This window comes from Lithobates pipiens, unplaced genomic scaffold (genome assembly GCF_037356315.1).
Source record: "Lithobates pipiens isolate NorthernLeopardFrog02 unplaced genomic scaffold, aLitPip1_a1.2 Scaffold_16, whole genome shotgun sequence".
NCBI classification, from domain to species: Eukaryota; Metazoa; Chordata; class Amphibia; order Anura; family Ranidae; genus Lithobates; species Lithobates pipiens.
The window spans coordinates 578,905,178-578,924,225 of record NW_027507748.1 but is presented as its reverse complement, the minus strand read 5'-3'; the positions used below and the strand labels follow the sequence as shown (position 1 = coordinate 578,924,225).

Below are 19,048 nucleotides of genomic sequence, written 5' to 3'. Positions count from 1 at the left end.
GACACAAGACTGGGGCGAAGGTTCACTTTCCAGCAAGACGGTGACCCTAAACATACAACCAGAGCTACAATGGAATGGTTTAGATCAAAGCATATTTGTTAGTATGACCCAGTCAAAGTCCAGACCTAAATCTAATTGAGAATCTGTAGCAAGACTTGAAAACTGCTGTTCACAGATTCTCTCCATCCATTCTGACAGAGCTTAACCGCTTGAGATCCGTGCTATAGCCGAATGACGGCTACAGCGCGGACCTCCTTTGCTGGGACGATGTCTATTGGCATCGTCCCATGCACGAGCGGCCTGCGCGCCCCCTGAGGAGCGCGCTCTGATCAGCGAGTCTATGAGACTCGCCTGATCACAGATCGGAGCAAGGGGTCGATCCCGACCCCTTACCACGTGATCAGCTGTCAGCCAATGACAACTGATCATGTGATCACAACAGCCGGTAATCGGCTATTTTTCCGATCACCGGCGGCCGTGAGAGGGACTTCAGTCCCGATCACGGCCAAGTCATTAGTGCCCACCAGCCCCCTGCCAGTGCCACCTAAATAAAGTGCCACCCATCAGTACCACCCCTTAGTGCCCATAGTGCCACCCATTAGTGCCACCCGTTAGTGCCCATAGTGCCACCCATTAGTGCCACCCATCAGTGCCCACAATCTGCCTCAACAGTGCTGCACCTCATATGCCCCATATCCGTGCCCATCAGTGTCATCTACCAGTGGCCACCAGTGTCATCTACCAGTGGCCACCAGTGCAGCCCCATCAGTGGCCACCAGTGCAGCCCCATCAGTGGCCACCAGTGCAGCCCCATCAGTGGCCACCAGTGCAGCCCCATCAGTGGCCACCAGTGCAGCCCCATCAGCCCATTTCAATGAAGGAGAAAAATTACCTGTTTGCTAAATTTTATAACAAACTATTAAACATGATTTTTAATTTTTTTTTTCCCCATCTTTTTTTGTTTGTTTAGCAAAAAATAAAACTCCCAGCTGTACATAAATACAACCAAAAGAAAGCTATTTGTGGGGAAAAAAATTATAAAAATTTAATTTGGGTACAGTGTTGTATGACCGCGCAATTGTCATTCAAAGTGCATCAGCGCTGAAAGCTGAAAATTGGTCTGGGCAGGAGGGGGGTTTAAGTATCCAGTAAGCAAGTGCTTAAGCTATTTTGCAAAAAAAAGTATGAGCAAAAATTTTTGCTTTAGATCTGCAAAGCTGGTAGAAACACACCCAAAAAGACTTGCAGCTGTAATATCAGCGAAAGGTGGTTCTACAAAGTTTTGACTCTGGGAGGTGGAATACAAAACGCATGCCACAATTTTCACATATTAGTTTATAAAAAAATAAATAAATTTGAAAACCATTTATCATTTTATCTTCCACTTCACAATTATGCACCACTTTGTGTTGGTCTATCAGTGTTTCTCAAACTTTGTCTTGCAGCGCACCAAAAAGAATCTAAAAAAAACTTTTCACAGCACACCTGAAAAGATGACAATTTTTTGTGGTCAGCAGTAAATATACAAAAGCAGCAGTCTTATATGTGATCCTCATATGTCACTGATCTATAATATTGGGGGATCACACAAGGCTGCTGCTTTTGTAAACATTATATTTTATTGCTGATATATTATTGGGAATCACACAAGACCGCTGCTTTTATTTACTGCTGATATAAATCACACGCTGGTCTGTCCATCCCCATCTCTTCTCATCGCTCGTCTGACCTTCTCAGCTTCACACCATGTGGGACAGCCAGGGACTGCTCTGTTGTGGGTGGGACTGAAGGAGGGAATGATGTCACGTTGAGGCGCGCCATGCTCAACACCTCACTGGTTGAAGGTGCCTGTCTTGGCACACTGCTGGAAGCCAGGCTGCAGCCTAATTGTATTTGTGATCAAGATTGGCAGAGTGTGCTGGTGGCAAACATCAACCAATCCAATTAGCGAACAGGCCAGGTAGCACAAATGACAGTGTCCGGCCTTCACACTTGCTCAGTAAGTGACAGTCAGCACTATGCTACCGGAGCCTCATGGTGTGGTGCCAGCACGGCCACTGCCAGGGCCGGCAAACATGAATGGTCCCAGCGTACACCTGCAATTTTCTCGTGGCACACAGTTTGAGAAACACTGGTCTATCACATAAAATCCCAATAAAATACATATTTTCAGTTGTAACCTGACAAAAATGTTGAAAATCTCAAGGGGTATGAATACTTCTTCAAAGCACTGTACCTGGAAAGCAGGTTCAGATGATGTATGCAAAGCACCATTCATTATTTTTCTCACCACATGCAAACAGTACAGACAATTAAAATACAGTGACCACAGCTATTTAGCCCTGACAAAAATCAAGCAATTAACAAACATACTGCACCATTTACTAAACCACTATCACTAAACTTAAAGCACGGATATTACATAACACTGTAGCACACAATGAAAACAGTAAAAATCCATTTAGAAATAAAGGAGTCTAAAAAATTGTTTTGATATAGTTTTTTCCCCTTTTGAATAATGCATGAGCTGTTTATATACCAAAATATAACCAGAATCTGGGTTCCTGACGTTTACATGATGCTAGTATGCATATCTCTTAAACCAGACACCCATAATAATGAGTCAGTGTTTGTACATATCCTCTTTTAGGTTCACCAAGAATAAGTGGTAAATATTCAGTGGCATATATGTATTATCTGCCCCCACCACTGGATTATCCTGACTGGCACATGGAGGAAAATTTTCCACTGGGCCACACATCAGTTATTTTGTGCCCAATTTAGACTCCCAAGGAGATGTAGCGACATTTTAAAATGTTAAACATTTTTCCATAGGTTGTTTTAGTTAAAATGTTTTGTGGTAACATTTTCAATAAATGGAAGCAACAGCTAAGATGCCATTTAAGCACAGTCAGATTAATTACCTTAAGGTAGATCTTCATCTCACTACATTGCTCTTGGCCCCCATTGCGCAAGAGTATATTCTGAGTAAGGTGGGGAAGGCCGGATTTTAGGAACAATGCTCTCCTTACAGCTCCTCTCTGCTTCATAGAGTCCAGCTGCAGCTCTACATTAATCCCTAAAAGACATACACAGCTCATGATCCCAATAATTAGATCATACAACACATGTATTCAGACAGAGAAGGGAAAGTTAAAAAAAAAAGGCTGAATGTAAGAAAGGTGCACATACTCACCGATTGTATTGGGCACGTGTTTTCCTGAAGCATTCAGGCAGAAACTGAGGTTTACACTGAAAAGGAAGACATAAAAGAATCCAGATGTGAGAAGCTTAAAATGAAGGAATCAAATAGTTTCAGAGTCTGAAGAATTTTAGTACAGTCACTACAAAGCAAAAAAACGAACAACTGCTTTTACATCTCCTTATATACAAATAAAATGGGTATAGGCAGCAAAAAGTCACAAGAAGGTGGTTACAATTTGCAATTACCTAGTTAGCCCGGTTAAAAAAAAAAAAAAAAAAAAAAAAAAAAACACAACAGTGTCCATCTAGTTCAACATAAAAGCATGGTCCAATTTGCTCCAGTGGGGGGAAAAATAAAATAACACTTCAAGATCTTTGATGCGGACCCCCTACTTCAGGGTCTCCGATTCATACCACCCACAAAGGGGTAATTTGTGGCAATGCACATTACATACATGTTGCTCTGTGCTACAGTGCCATTTACTTTGATTCATGGTAACATGCACTTTATTTTATGCATACAGGTGCACTGTAGGCTATTAAGGTAATTATGCAACATGCCTCAAGGCAGCAATTTCAGCACCAGAAAAAAAAAAAAAAAATAAACACACACACGTTAAAGCAAAACAAAAAAGACAAAACTGGAGGAGAGGTTAGCGTTTAGTCAACATTTCAGAGGAAAAAGTAGAAATGGGAGCTTTAAGGTACAAATGAATCAAATTGAGAACAAATCAAATTTTTAAATTGTCTTTATATACATCATTTAAAATATTTCATATTAAAACCAACCTAAAAGAATTCATACAGTCGTTGTACAAAAGTTTAGACTACATGTTTTTCGCCACAATCATGGCTTCCTCAGGAGCTTTGGCAACGCTGTGGCCGCTCGCCCCCTTTTGATCCCTGCATGATATAGTTTCTATGCCTCAGGTGACTTTCCTAAGGCAAAAGCTGTCCGCTTGTATCTACCCTGCCTTGTCTGTATCGGATTGGTATATAAGAAAAGGAAATTCTTATTTTGCATTGAGGAATTGCTTAAGTAGACCATACTGCCTTTTCTTCTATCAAGCTGTATAACATTCTCTGATGTAATCCTTAGTGTCAAATATCCAATAATATCGAGTATCCAAGGATTTACCTCATCTCCTTGACCATTTGGAGAAACTGGGTTCAGTTATGGTTTACCCTCTATGACACAGAATTTGCTGGGCTGTCTGCCTGGAGGTCTTAATCGTCCTCTGGAGTTGAGCTTACATTCCGGTGACACTGTACATAAAGTGTTGCAAAAGCTCCAGAGAAAGCCACGATTATGGCAAAAAAAAAAAAACTTTTGTACAACAATCGTATGAATTTGTTCAGGTTGGTTTTAATATAGAATATTTTAATTGATGTATATTAAATAAAAATTTTAAATTTGATTTTGTTCTCAATTTGATTCAATTTGCACCTTAAAACTCCCATTTCTACTTCTTCTTCTGAAATGTTTCTATTATGAGGAGGTTGCGCATGTGAATAAAATCTCCTATTCTTGGTTAAATCTATTGTTCAGTCAACATATTTCCAATTAGCTGCATGCCATTCAAGCCAAATTGAACATTTATTGCACTTCGCTCCTACATGTAAAAATCTTTTTTCCCCCCTTTTGCTAGAATATTACTTAGAACCTACATACATACATACATGTCGCATGGTATTTCCACAGCAGTTTCTCAAAACGCAATTTTTTTTGGGGGGGGGAGACACACAGCGTTAGCCCAATTTCTTTATAACGTGAAACATGAGGTTATGCTGAGTAAACAGATACATGGATAACGCTTTAAACACCTTTACAGGTTACCAGTTTAGAGCTCCACAGGTGGTCTGGTGCGTGAATGATTGATCTCGCTCCAACATTCACAACAATACCTCACATGTGTGGTGTGATCACAGTTTACATATGCTTGCAGGAGAAAACCTGGTGGCAAGGTAAACAGAGGCAGAACCAGAAGTCATGACATAACTCATCGCTCACAGTTTCCGGGGTCACAATAAGGAGTGACATCAGTTCCTCTCTCTCTGCTCAAGACAGCCATCACCGCATTGCTCCCAGGCACTGCAATCGTACAGGAGAGGCAGGGGGGGGGGGGTCCACTTGGATCACTTCTGCCTGAAAGGGAATCGCCGGGATACCTATAGGTGCATGCATCATCCCGATAGAACCACTGAAACCAGAGGACGACCTCCCGGCGGGACGTGGTTAAGATCCACAAGTATCCAAATGTTTTTTGCTTTAGGCTGGTTTGAGTCTAAAGCTAAACTCCCAGCAGATCTACAGTGCGCTGCAGTGCAAGTAGTATGTGTATAGAAGGAAAAAGCAAAGTAACAGTAGCTCATTGGTCTGCAGTTTCTTCTTTCATTGTGCAATCACAGGGTGTTCTGTGAAAAAAAAAAAGGAAAGGAGGAAGACAGAAGAAGGAAGACAGAAGAAGGAAGACAGAAGAAGGAAGACAGAAGAAGGAAGACAGAAGAAGGAAGACAGAAGAAGGAAGACAGAAGAAGGAAGACAGAAGAAGGAAGACAGAAGAAGGAAGACAGAAGAAGGAAGACAGAAGAAGGAAGACAGAAGAAGGAAGACAGAAGAAGGAAGACAGAAGAAGGAAGACAGAAGAAGGAAGACAGAAGAAGGAAGACAGAAGAAGGAAGACAGAAGGAGGAAGACAGAAGAAGGAAGACAGAAGAAGGAAGACCTTTGGCCTCTGGATTGGAAACTGGGATTGCCTTCATTGAATTGCATGTATGAAGGTAAAAAACCTCCTCTGTGCAGCAGCCCCCCAGTCCCCTTCTTATACTTAACAGATCTTCCTCCAGTTATGTGCACGAGAGCCTTGGCCTGCAGGCTCTCCCTCCTCATTGGCTGAGAAAACAATCACAGCCAGTGAGGAGAGAGAGTTGGCAGTGCAGAGTTGCAGCACGGTGCGTAAATGGACACAGAGCTGGGGCTTGTGAACAAGCATGCTTTGGTGCCCCCATTGCAAGTGGCTTGCTTTGGGGGAACTCGGCAGAGGAGAGGGCCAAGAGCGCAGGACAGGTACCCAAGAGGAGAACTAGGGCTGCTCTGTGCAAAATCACTGCACAGAGCAAGTATTACTTTTGTTTTAGCACTAAGAATATCAGCTAATTTATATACTAGAATCCTTTATAGTGTGAGAAACTCAGATCAAACTGTTAGAAATTATTTTCTTAACATTAACCCTCTCCTTACCCTTTTAAAAGTGACAGCTGCTTAAACTATTGCTGTCTCCAAACACGTTGGGGCTGATCTATGGAAACTTATGTGGTTCAAGTGGTTTTTCTGCACACCAGACAATTTCTAATATGTGTTTTTAGGCTGTATAATAAAATAAACTAAAATCTGGCTGGCTGTCTAGGGCATCCTCCAGAAGAGGTCATCAGGCCTTTCCAGCTTCTGGCCTGATACCAACTTTAGGTTTTGTTTAGAAGTTTGCACTTAACTTTGGGCTATAGGTTAAGCCCTCTAAATGAAGCCTAAATACAATTCTAGATCAAGAAGAGAAACATCCACTACAAAATGACATCAACTGCAGAGAGTTTAAGCAGCTGGTTTCTAGAGTCATTCACAATTGCGTATTTATTGAAGCATGAGGCACTCTGCCAGGCTTTACAGTGCTCCCTAGCAACAGCCTACTACTGTGTTCTAAAAATATAGATCATCACACAAATGATCTCAGTAAGCAGCACTTTTGTTCTAATAGATACGGTACCATCCGACCATCAGGTGGAAAGCAGTATAATTTCTGCTGGAACAAACACCAATTCAAAGCCTACCACCTATAAACAATACTTGGTTGTTAGTAAAAAGTTCCGCAATTATCAAAAATACAGATAACACTAAAAAGAGACTAGTGTGTAAAAGGAACCATGCAGCCCGGAGCATTTTTTAGGAAAATAAACTTTGATGTGTAATCATTTTAAAGCTACAGTCTCTATCCAACATTTGTCCTCACTCATACCACAACCCAGAAGAGATTTCTAGAATTCAACCTTTTATTCCTCTACTCTGACCAAGAAAGAATCTCCTAATATGCAACTACCTATTCCTTCTATCAAGGCCAAGATCGAACCTTCCAACATGCAGCCACCTATGCCTCCTTCCCACCAAAACTAAGAAGGAACCTTCTAACATGCAACCATCCATCCCTATACTACTTACTAAAAAGTACCTTCCTTTAACCACTTAAGCCCCAGACCAATTTGCAGCCAAAGGACCAGGCCCCTTTTTGCGATTTGCCACTGCGTCGCTTTAACTGACAATTGTGTGGTTGTGCGACGTGGTATCGGACATTTTTGACACATTTTTGGGACCATTGTCATTTATACAGCAATCAGTGCTATTTAAATGCACCGATTCCTGTGTAAATGACACTGGCAGTGAAGGAATTAACCACTAGGGGGCGGGGAGGGGTTAAGTGTGTGTGTGGTTGTTTTTTTGTTTTTAACTGTAGGGGGGGGCGTTGCTTGGCGTCTGACATCACTGATAGTCTTTCCCTATAACAGGGAACAGACGATCAGTGACAGGCTCAGTAGGAAGCACGGGGAGGTTTGTTTACACAGACCTCTCCTCGTACTTCAGCTCTGTGACCCGATCGCGGGACACCAGCGGCGATCGGGTCCACTGGTCCCGTGGCCACGGAGCTCAGGACCAGGTCGGGAGCGTGCTGCCGGCGGTGCACTCCCGACCCACAACTGGGCACTTAAAGAGCAACGTACAGGTACATGCTTGTGCCCAACCGTGCCATTCTGCCGACGTATATGTGCAGGAGGTGGTCCTTAAGCAGTTAATGTTATCAGCTCCACAAGTAATACATGGGAGATACATAGGAAGGGGAGAGGGGCAGAACTGAATATAGTAAAAAGGCCTAGGATCATAGTATATGAACAAACTTGCCATCTATAATTACAGGCAGAAATGACACAATGTAAGATGCCAAGGCACAGGTAAAGGGATTGTAAAGGCAGAAGTTTTTTTTTATCTTGATGCATTCTATTCTATATAAACCATGTGTGCAGCAACCCCACCTCATACTTACCCGAGGTCCCTCTATCCAGCGATGTCCACGAGAGTCTCAGCCATCTGAGATTCTCCTTCCTGATTGGCCAAGACACTGCAGCGGTGCAATTGGCACCCGCTTCTGTCAAAGTTGGCTAGCCAATCAGGGAAGAGAGGGGGCGAGGCTGGGTCATGGCTCCGTGTCCGAATGGGCACAGGGAATGGTGACTCAGCTCGGGTGCCCCCATAGCAATCTACTTGCTGTGGGGGAACTTAACAGGAGGGAGGGGCAAGGATCACAGAAGAGGGACCTGAGAAGAGGAGAATCTAGGCTGCTCTGCAACCACTGCAACAGAGCAGGCAAGTATACCATGTTTGTTCTTTTTATAGGGGGAAAAAAAAAAAAAAACTTTTACAAATCACTTTAAAAGGTGGTGTAGCTGAAACACTGAATGGCGGTATAAAGTTTCATAAAACTGCACAAAGATTACAGGCCCCCAAGCCAAGCCACACCATTATAACAGATAAAGTACCTCTTGTGTACAGAAGCCTGTAATGAGAAAGCATAAAAGGCTGCCATAGCTGGCCACTCCTGAAAAATGGGAATTTTGACTTGACTGTGCATTCCATATCTTGGGCCTACTATGTGGAATTCCAGTTTGATAGTGTCCATGCTAATGTCGTTTTTGGACCACCTCCTTTATGGAGAATTTTATAAAAAAAAAAATTTTTAATACATTTTATCTTCAAGGTACTGGTTCTGCTCCTGGACCTAAAAATATTCCTTGGCCACTGTCCTGTTTTGAAAGGACAATCTAGTTCCATAAAACTTTGGGTAATGGGTGATCACCTTCAAGATGCCTGCCCTGCAGTTGGAGTATTTGGGGTAGATTTTTGACACAGTCCAGGCAAAAAAAAAAAAAAAAAAAAGTTTCGTCTCTAGGAATTTTTTTTGAGATTCTTGAAGGTCAAACTGTTGGACTTTTTGGTCAACCAGGCATCCGACAACTTACTTCGGCAGATTCTGGTCCTTGTGGCCATCTTCAAGGCATTACTTTGCTTACCTTCACGCAAGACATTTGCAGCTCAACATTTTCATGTGGGCCAAGCAGATCCTGTCTCTGGATCACCTACTACCACTGGCCAGGTTAGAATGTTTATGGCATGGTGGATATCCAACTTGGCACTAGAATCTGGGAAAGTGTTCCTGTACTAGAAGATATACTGGTCATGATTGGCAAGTCACTGATGCAGACCAGTTCTGCAGATTAGAAGTTCTGACTTTCCTGATCTGCATGCATGCTCTGGGTCAGCAACTGCATCCACCAGATCAGTCTCAATTCAGGTATGCTGGAACACTTAAAGGGGTTGTAAAGCTTTGTTTTTTTATTTTCTAAATAGGTTCCTTTAACCATTTTGCATCCAGGCCAATTCTGACACTTCTACATGTAAAAATCATTTTCTTTGTCTGAATTTTTCACTTCCTGTTTCTCCTCAGTAAACTTCACACCATCATCTGAGCAGTGTTTAGTCAACCAGAACAGCTTACTGAGGAGGAAAAGGAAATGAGAAATTCAGACAAAGAAAACAAAGAAAAAAAAACATTTAGAAGGGAAATCGAAGGAAAAGGTAGTGAACCAACAATGCACTAGATTAAAGGAACCCATTTCGAAAATAAAAAACGAACATTTACAACCCCTTTAAAGCGGACCTTCAGTAATTTTTTATCTTTCCATCTATTAAATCTTCTGACCTTGTTGTTTTAACTTTGGATAGTAAAACTTTTTTTTTCCTGCCAATAAATACCTTATACACTTCCTCTTTCTTGTCATTAGCCTAGGCTTATGACCTCAAGCAAAGCTCTCTTGTGAGAGTTTGCCAGGAAGGGAGGAGGAAGAGTCATAAGAGGGCCAATGAGGGCTGCAGAGCTGACTGTGTGCCTCAGTCTGTAAATCCAGGAACTGAACAGGCAGCAGCTTCAGCTGCCCACAGTTATAATGGATGCAGGCAGACTTAGAAGGGGGAGATTTCTGCAGCTTATTTGGCAAGTACAGAACCACAGTATATATAAAATATGCAAAGTAGTTGAAGGGAAGCTTCAAAAAAACGGCAATGATGTTTTTATTACAAAATCATGCGAGCAGACCGCAGTTCCTCTAAGAATGCAACAAAACATTCTGAAGAATGCAATGACAATGCACCACAGTATCACAGACACTTAAAGCGGGAGTCCGCCGGGAGTTCCACCGTTTTTTATTTTTTATTTTTTTTTAAAAGCCAGCAGCTACAAATACTGCAGCTGCTGACTTTTAAAATAAGGATACTTACCCGCCCAGCGCGCCCGCGATGTCGGCACCCGAAGCCGATCTCTCGATCGTCTCTCGGGTGCTGCCGCCGCCATCTTGGGTATGGGAATCAGGAAGTGGAGCCTTTCGGCTTCATTTCCCGGTTCCCTACTGCGCATGCGCGAGTCGCGCTGCGCAATAAGGATGGTCCCGCTGTCTCTGGGATCCGTGTGTTTCCCAGCAGGCAGCAGGGGACTTTCAGAAAGGGGCGTAGATTCTGCAGAATCTACGCCCCTTTCCGCAGATAGCTACGCCGGAAATGGGTGCAGATACCTGTACTGTACAGGTACCTGCACCCCCCTCCCCCCTGAAAGGTGCCAATTGTGGCGCCGGAGGGCGGGAGGATTCCAATGAGCGGAAGGTCCACATTAGGGTGGACCTCCGCTTTAAGGGGTCTTGTGATTGGCATGCCTACATAAATCACTTATTTAAATAGTGGTAAAAGCAAAATTAAATGTTCAACAAAAAAATAAAAATAAACCTACAACCAAGAGGCAGACTTAACACATAAATGCGATGCCACATTACACATTGTTGTAAGAATCTCATTCATTTTCAAAGGGTTGTCCAGATATCCTAGGCTTGTTGTAACATACCAGCAGCATTACTTCACAACAGTGAACCACAAAAAACTGGCTTGCAGATATCTATGCGTCGTAGTGCCATTCAAAAAGTAGTATCAATGCAGCACATAGTGTATTGTGCATTTCTGTGGGCTGCGATAACATGTTAAAAACTGACTTTTCAGCAACGCATAGATCTGAATAGCTCCAGAGTGTTTAAAAAATTGCTGTATCAATGCAGAGATTACAAAAGTTTTGGACTCACCATGATACTGTGACATTTGTATTCTCAATCATGCAGGTCTTCTCCTCTGGGTTTATCATAGTTGATGAGATGGATAGAGAGGCGCTGGCATGAACAATTGGACGCCCACTGCAGAGATAAAATATTAGCAGCAAATGTGATTAACGCAATAATATTAGAATCAAGCATTTCCCTGAACCATTAGTGGCTACTGGCGAATGCAGACTGGGAAGTATACGTAGACATAAAGAGCTCAATAGTCATTAAATAAAATCATATACAGGATACATTTCCAATTACAGGAAGCATTTGTTAGACAGCTTTAAAGGCCAACTCTACTTTTAGCAACATGTTACACCTGTATTTAGGGTAGAACATGTAATCTGTTGCAAAGCTCTCTTGCTTTTTTTTGGGGGGGGGGGGGGGGGGGGTGGGCAGTTTAGCTGACATCACATCCAACATGACAGCACTCAGCAGCAGTTTTGGGGCATTTGATGTCTACAAAAGGGAGGTTATTAGACTGCATAAGAAAATGTACATATATTCTTATAGAAAAATTGTGGAAATGAATGGTCTGGTGACAGGGACTCTTTAAATCCATATATTTACATTAGATCAAATTTCTGTAAACTTTTGTAACTTAAGGAAGATAATGTTTTGCTTTAATTATATACAAATGAACTACTATTTGCAGGATAGAATTGAAGAATAACCGACAATACCTAGAGCAATTAATATTTTAAAAGAGTAAATGACATTCAAACTGCTATAAAATAAAATCGTACTTACCGGTATACTAAAGCTTTATCAACCCCAAATGCACCCACAATAAGGTCTAGAAATAAAAATATAAAAAAGGAAAGATGATTTTACATAAAGAACCAGATAAATGGACAGAACCTAAGCAAGAAAATAAACTACGGTAAAAATAGGTGTTTGTTTCCCCCTCTGAATAACTTTAGTTACCAATACCCTATAATAAAGTTAAAAAAGGAACTCCAGAACAACATGAGCACTGTCAATGCAGACTTGCTTTTCAAAGTACAAGTACCAGGTCTAAAATTCTTATTTTTGTACTTGGAAAATCAGAGACCCATACTATGCATGTGAATGGTCAGGTGTCCTTGAAAGTATATAAAAATTATACACATACACCATGTCAGTGATTCAATTCTGCAAATGGTGCATTTTTGTTCCAATTGTGAGCAATACCATTATTGGGGGAAAAAAAAAAAAAAACACACACACACACACACACACACACACACACACACGCTTAGCCAGTTTTGTATAGGTTTACATACCTGGATAGCCATTGCCATCAAGGTCTTTTCCTCCTCTAGTTGAAAAACCAAAGAATGCAGGCGCCACAGAACTTCCCCACATCCCTTCTAGAACCTGGGAAGGTTTAGGGCTCAAGCCAGCAGCATTACCATTGAAGATAAACACTGCACCCCTGCTGTCTTCACCATGAAACGGCGCACCGATGGCGATATCTGAAAATTAAAAGGAATATTCTAGGTTATTCCTGCTTCTGAAAACTAAGTTGTAAAATATTGAGCACTTCTTCCACTTAACACCGATGCTCACATGACACTGAAATAGAGCTGCACAATTAAAAATTGTTAAAAAATTGTGATCTCGATTCAAACCCCTGACGATCTCTATTGCAGATTTTGCCGATTCTTTCATATAATAAGTGGAGAGACTTATCGGCTCACTCAGCTGTCAAAAGAAAACATTCAGGCAGTCTGCCAAGTTTTTAAAATGAAACATTGTAACCTTAATTGTTCCTTCTTAGATCAAAGGGATAAACTTCGGTGTGGAAAAAAAAAATGCAGGCAGTCTGCCAAGTTTTTAAACAAAGGGTAAATGCAGGAAGTTTAACCACTTACAGTCTAAATCTTTTTCTGACACTTGTTTGTCAAGTTAAAAATAATATTTTTTGCTAGAAAATTACTTAGAACCCCCAAACATTATATAATTTTTTTTTTTATATATATATATATAAGCAGAGACCCTAGGAAACAAAATGTAAATTGCTGCAATATTTTATGTCACACTGTATTTGCCCAGTGGTCTTTCAATTGCAATTTGAGAAAAAATTTGCTTAAATGGAAAAAAAAAAAAAAAAAAAAAAAAAACACACCACAGTAAAAGTTAGCCCATTTTTTTTTTTGTTTTAACATGAAAGATGTTACGCTGCAAGAATCGTGATCTTCTAAGCAAAAAAATTGTGATTTTCATTTTAGGCAGAATAGTGCAGCTCTACACTGAAATAAGGACAGCACTCACTATACTAAATGCTAGCAGAATTAGCACTGCTTACTGTACAGAACACTTCAGATTTGTCCCAGGACTGATATTCATGAACACGGAATTCCCAGTACTACATAATTTGTTATTCTGGCAAACTGGACACCTTATAATGATGCAAGGGTAAAACACAAAGCTAAGACATTTCTGACTGGTTATGTACACTCACTAGTCACTTTATTTAGGTACACCTTGCTGAGATCTGGTGACTGTGGAAGCCATTGAGTACAGTGATCTCATTGTCATGTTCAAGAAACCAGTGGTGAGATGATTTGAGCTTTGCAACATGGTGCATTATCCTTCTGGAAGTAGCCATCAGAAGATGGGTACACTGTAGTCATTAAGAGACAGACATGGTCAGCAACAATACTCAGGTAGGCCAGCTCATTTAAATGATGCTCAAATCGGTACTAAAGGGCCCAAAGTGTGCCAAGAAAATATCCCCCACACCATTACACCAACACCACCAGCCTGAACCATTGACACAAGGCAGATTGGGTCCATGCTTTCATGTTTATGGCAAATTCTAACTCTACCATCTGAAATCAAGACTCAGACCCGCCAATCTTCTATTGTCCAATTTTGGTGAGCCTGTGCAAATTGTAGCCTCAGTTTGGTTTTAGCCGATGGGAGTGGAACCTGGTGTGTTCTGCTGCTGTAGTCTATCTGCTTCAAGGCTCCATTGTGTATTGCTTTCAGAGATGGTATTCTGCATACATTAGTTGTAACCAGTGATTATTTGAGTTACTGTTGCATTTCTATCAACTCAAACCAGTCTACCCATTCGCCTGACAGCAACAAAGCATTTTCCACCACACAACTGCAGCTCACTGGATATTTTCTCTTTTTTGGACCACTCTCTGTAAACCCTAGATATGGTTGTGCGTGAGAATCCCAATAATTCATCAGTTTTTGAAATACTCAGACCAACAACAACCACCATGTCCCGTTCAAAGTCCCCAAAATCCCCTTTCTTCTGCATTCTGATGCTCGGTTTGGACTTTTGAGTTTGAGTTGTCTTCACCCCATCTAGATGCCTAAATCGATTGAGTTGCTGCCACGTGATTGGCTGATCAGCATTTTCTGTTACCAAGCAATTGAACAGGTATACCTAAAAGTGTCTGGTAAATGTATATTTCCAATGTCAGGACGTTGTGTACATCTTTGCTGTATATACCAGTTTACTCATTCAGATTACATGGATTTCTGGAAGCTCAAACGCATGTACAAGAGTTATATACATGTGATATTGTACTGACATTTATATTGCCTGATTGGAACGTGTGTACATTTGCATAATGATCTAAATTAAGATTAAAAAAAAAAAAAAACAGAACAAAAAAAAGGATTGAGAAAGAGGCTACAAAAATAAGCACAAGTGAACACATTGAGGGCAAGACAGACAACACACTAAAAAACACACAACTTTCTTCAGTTACCATTAAATCCATCTTGATCCAAATCTCCCAAAACAGCAATGGAACTACCAAAGCGGCCATATTCATGCTGTCCAGTTAGGACCATGGATGGAGTACTGGACATATTGTAATCTTGTAGGTAGACATAGACACGTCCCACCTCCTGAATTCTGCCATCATGGGTTCTCTCCATGAACAGAGGAGCGCCTATAATCAGGTCATCCAATCTGCAGCACATAGAGGAAAAATAAATAAATAAATAAAATAAAATGTACTGCCACGATTACATCTCCAATTATAATAGATATTCAGGTGCTTCACATTTCTTCATAAGAAAACCTAAATTGTGCAGAATTTCTTTAAACCCAGTGGGTGGCGGTATAGCCCTGAAAGAAAATATCTGCCTTTTGATGAATTTATGGGGACACTAGTGCTGGCTTACTTCTGAAAACTGCTTATGTCTTGCCACAGACCCAGACCAAGCACAGAGTTCCCAATCTCCATACTAGAGAAGCACGGATTATGAATGCAATGATATAAGGAGTGCTGGACATGACAGTGTGGATGAAGGACACAGAGGGTTAAGCTTTATGGGTGGAGCTGAGGAAAAAGGTTTGCAGGAAGCAAGTTCAGTGTAGGGGAGGGGTCATATAAAAGGGAGGGGTGTGGCTTTAGGGGATCATTCGGATCCCAGCGTGACACAGAGGAGGCAGTTTTTCTCTGCTCCTCTGTAATGGCCGACCTGGATGTGATTTTCAAGAGGCTGAGACGGGCGGCGGAGGCGTGCGGAGCGGAGTGGCTGCGGGACCGAGCGGGGACCTGGAGGACACCGCGGAGGATGTCGGGGATGCAGGTGAGGCGCCGCTGCGTGCGCGGAGGTCTCGGCCTTCGGCGCGTTTTTTCCCCGGGCCTACACCTCGTCCACCTCGTGACTGGCAGAGCCCGGGGGCCGACCGCTCGGTCCCCCCGGCGAAGAGGAAGGTGCCTGGCTCTCCCTGGTCCGGGTGGTCATTGCGCCGCCGACCGGAGGGGGGCGGGGCCTCGCGGCAAAATGGCGCCGGCTACGGGTCGGGCCGGCACCCGGGAACGGGGGGGGGGGGAACGGGCGGGGGGCTCTGGGTCCAGCCGCCTTGGGGGTGCAGCGGAAGGGGGGGGGGATCCTCGGACTGGGGGTTCCAGCATGGGGACACGCGCGGTGGGGGGGCAGGGTTGGCACGGGGGGGGGGGGTCGCAGCTCCCGGGCTGGGGCGGGTGGGATGAAGGGAGCCACCGAGGTGCCTGGCAGGGCTGGTCTTGGACACCAGCATGCCGGGGGTGGTCGGGGGCCACAGGCACTGCGGGATGCGCCTGAACGCGCGGACCAGGAGGTCTGCGATTCGCCCAGGGGGATGGCGGCGCCCCCAGCGCGCACCGCGGAGGACAAGTCCGAGGGTGAGCTGTCGCAGGAGGAGGAATTTTCACATGCAGCGCACGAAACCATGACTGTCGGCAAGGCCCCGGTGCGGCCAGGTAAGTCACGTGATCTTTTGGTTCTGACGGAAGCCTTGGGGGATTTGCTGGGGGACCCGGTATCCCAGAACGGCAAGGGGATGGCATGTCGCCCTGGGGGGGCCCACGGACAGCTGCAGGACCTTCTTGGAGGGGCTGCGGGCCCTGGTGGGTAAGTTTGCCGGGGGTTCGGGGGCGCCGCAAGTGGGTCCCTGGATGGCTGCGGGCCCAGGGTCGGGGGGAGGGGGGTCCGGGGCCACGCCGGTGGTGGACCCCCCGACCGCTGCGGCTTCTGGGGGGGTGGTAGACATGGGGCCTGGGGGCACGGGGGTCCCCCCAGTGGTCACGGAACCTGGGGCGTGGACCGATGTGGTCAGGATTGCGGATGCTGCCCGGTGCGAAGTATATGTTGATTCGAGGGCCCGGTGGGGGCGTGCCTGGAGAAGGAGGTGCGGGAGAATATTGGCATGGGTGAGTATGTGGAGATTTTCTCTTTGCTCCCCCTTGAGAAGTTCAACTTGGATAGGGTCAAGCCGGACAGTTCAAAAAGGACAACGAGGAGCGGCGTAGGTATCGGTGATTCTGCGCACTTTCTCCAATTGGCTTCAGGCGTTCGCTGGCTTAGCTAGGGTGATTGGGGAGAAGAACCCCGAGCATTGCTCGGCGTTGTTCTGCTGTATGGACGCGACTGGAGAGGCTTATCGGGTGTATGGGGGGTGGCATGGCTGCGTTATGACGAACAGTCCAGGCAGCGGTGCGGCCGGAACTACGCTGGGACCACAAGGACATCAGCCTCTGGATGAGGCTTATGTCTGCGGCTCGGACTCCTGCTCCGTTTCTTCAGGGGGGGGCGGGAGTGTGTTGTCCTCAGGGCTGCCGGCCGGGAAAAAGTGGGGTGTGTGCTGGCCCTTTAATGGGGGGCTTGTAAATTCGGGAGAGCGTGCCGATTTAAGCACGAGTGCTCCCTCGCACTGTCCCGCTGTTTCAGGAAAGAAAAGCGTTCCGGCGATGTTGCTCACGAAAGGGATGACGCCGGTAACCCTGGAAAGGATACTTCCTTTCCTAAGTAAGTATCCGGATGGTTAGGCGGCGCGGGGGTTGATTTCGGAGTTTTCGGGACGGTTTCAGGATTCCTTGTTCATTGGCGGAGGTGCCCCTAGTGGCCCGGAACTTGCGATCGGCTTTGGTACACCCGGGGGGTGGTAGGCGAAAACTTGGGCAAGGAAGTGGCGTTGGGCCGGATGGGTGGGCCTTTCGAAGTGCAACCGTGGGGCGACCTGGTGGTGTCCCCGCTGGGTGTAGTTCCTGAGAAAGAGCCTGGGAAATTTTCGCTTGCTTCATCACTTGTCCTTTCCTAAAGGGGGGTCGGTCAATGACTTCATCGGCCCTGATGCGTGTACGGTCTCATACACGTCTTTTGATGCGGCGGTGAGGTGGGTCAGGCTTTCTGGATGCGGGGCTCTTATGGCCAAGGCAGATGTGGGGTGCCATTGGCGGGGCCAGTTCTATATGAGTAAGTGCCTGCCCATGGGTTGTTCCATTTCCTGCGCCTACTTTGAGGCGTTTAGCTCATTTTGGAGTGGGTGGTGAGTGACGTTTCGGGCCTGGAGTCGGTCATCCACTATTTGGACGACTTTCTGTGCGTGGGCCCCGCCTGCCTCCAGTGTGGGTGCGATTTTCTGTCCACGTTGCAGCACATTGCAGGTAAGTTCGGGGTACCGTTGGCGGGGGATAAAAAAGAGGGACCAGTTACGGACTTGAGTTTTTTGGGGATAGTGATCGATTCGAGGGCAATGGAGTGTCGATTGCCCGAGAATGAATTACTTGATCTGAGAATGGAATTGGTGGAGATGCAAGGATAGTAGAAGGTCCGGTTGAGGGCCCTGCAGTCTCTGTTGGGCTAGCCTAATTTTGCTTGCCGGATCATCCCTATGGGGGCGGGTGTTCTGCAGACAGCTGTCGGCAGCCTCGGCCGGGGTGAGTGTGCCTAACCATTTTGTGCGTCTGCGGGAAGGAACACAGGGAAGACTTGCGGGCGTGGCGTGAATTCCTAGCCTCTTGTAGCGGGCGGGACATGTGGATGTCGGGGCCAGCGAGCAATTTCGATGTGGAATTGGTCGCTGCCGCGGCTGGGTCGGCGGGTTATGGGGCGTATTTTCGGGGACGGTGGAGTGCTGACCCTTGGCCGCAATCTTGAGAGGTGGCGGGGTTGTTGGGCAACCTGGTTCTGCTTGAACTATTCCCGGTGGTGTTGGCAGTGGAGCTGTGGGGGGAGGAGTTCCGTAATATGAAGTTGCGCATTAGTTGAGACGGCATGGGGGTGGTTCAGGTCCTCAACCATTTGGCTGCTACGGCGGCTGGTGTTTCAGTGCTTACGGCTCAATGTTTACGTTTCGGCAGTGCACATACCTGGGGTGGAGAAT

General features: G+C 44.8%; 1 protein-coding gene across 1 annotated transcript in view; it reads right to left on the bottom strand.

The window, feature by feature from the left end:
- ITGA5 (integrin subunit alpha 5) overlaps positions 1 to 19,048 on the bottom strand; it is a 139,880-nt gene that overhangs the window by 40,792 nt on the left and 80,040 nt on the right. The window contains exons 12-17 of the mRNA XM_077483782.1: positions 15,159 to 15,364; positions 12,708 to 12,899; positions 12,193 to 12,238; positions 11,425 to 11,532; positions 3,197 to 3,252; positions 2,925 to 3,079 (exon numbers count right to left, since the gene is read on the bottom strand). Of these exons, the coding sequence (XP_077339908.1) occupies positions 2,925 to 3,079; positions 3,197 to 3,252; positions 11,425 to 11,532; positions 12,193 to 12,238; positions 12,708 to 12,899; positions 15,159 to 15,364 (763 nt within the window). The remainder of the gene's footprint in view (positions 1 to 2,924; positions 3,080 to 3,196; positions 3,253 to 11,424; positions 11,533 to 12,192; positions 12,239 to 12,707; positions 12,900 to 15,158; positions 15,365 to 19,048) is intronic.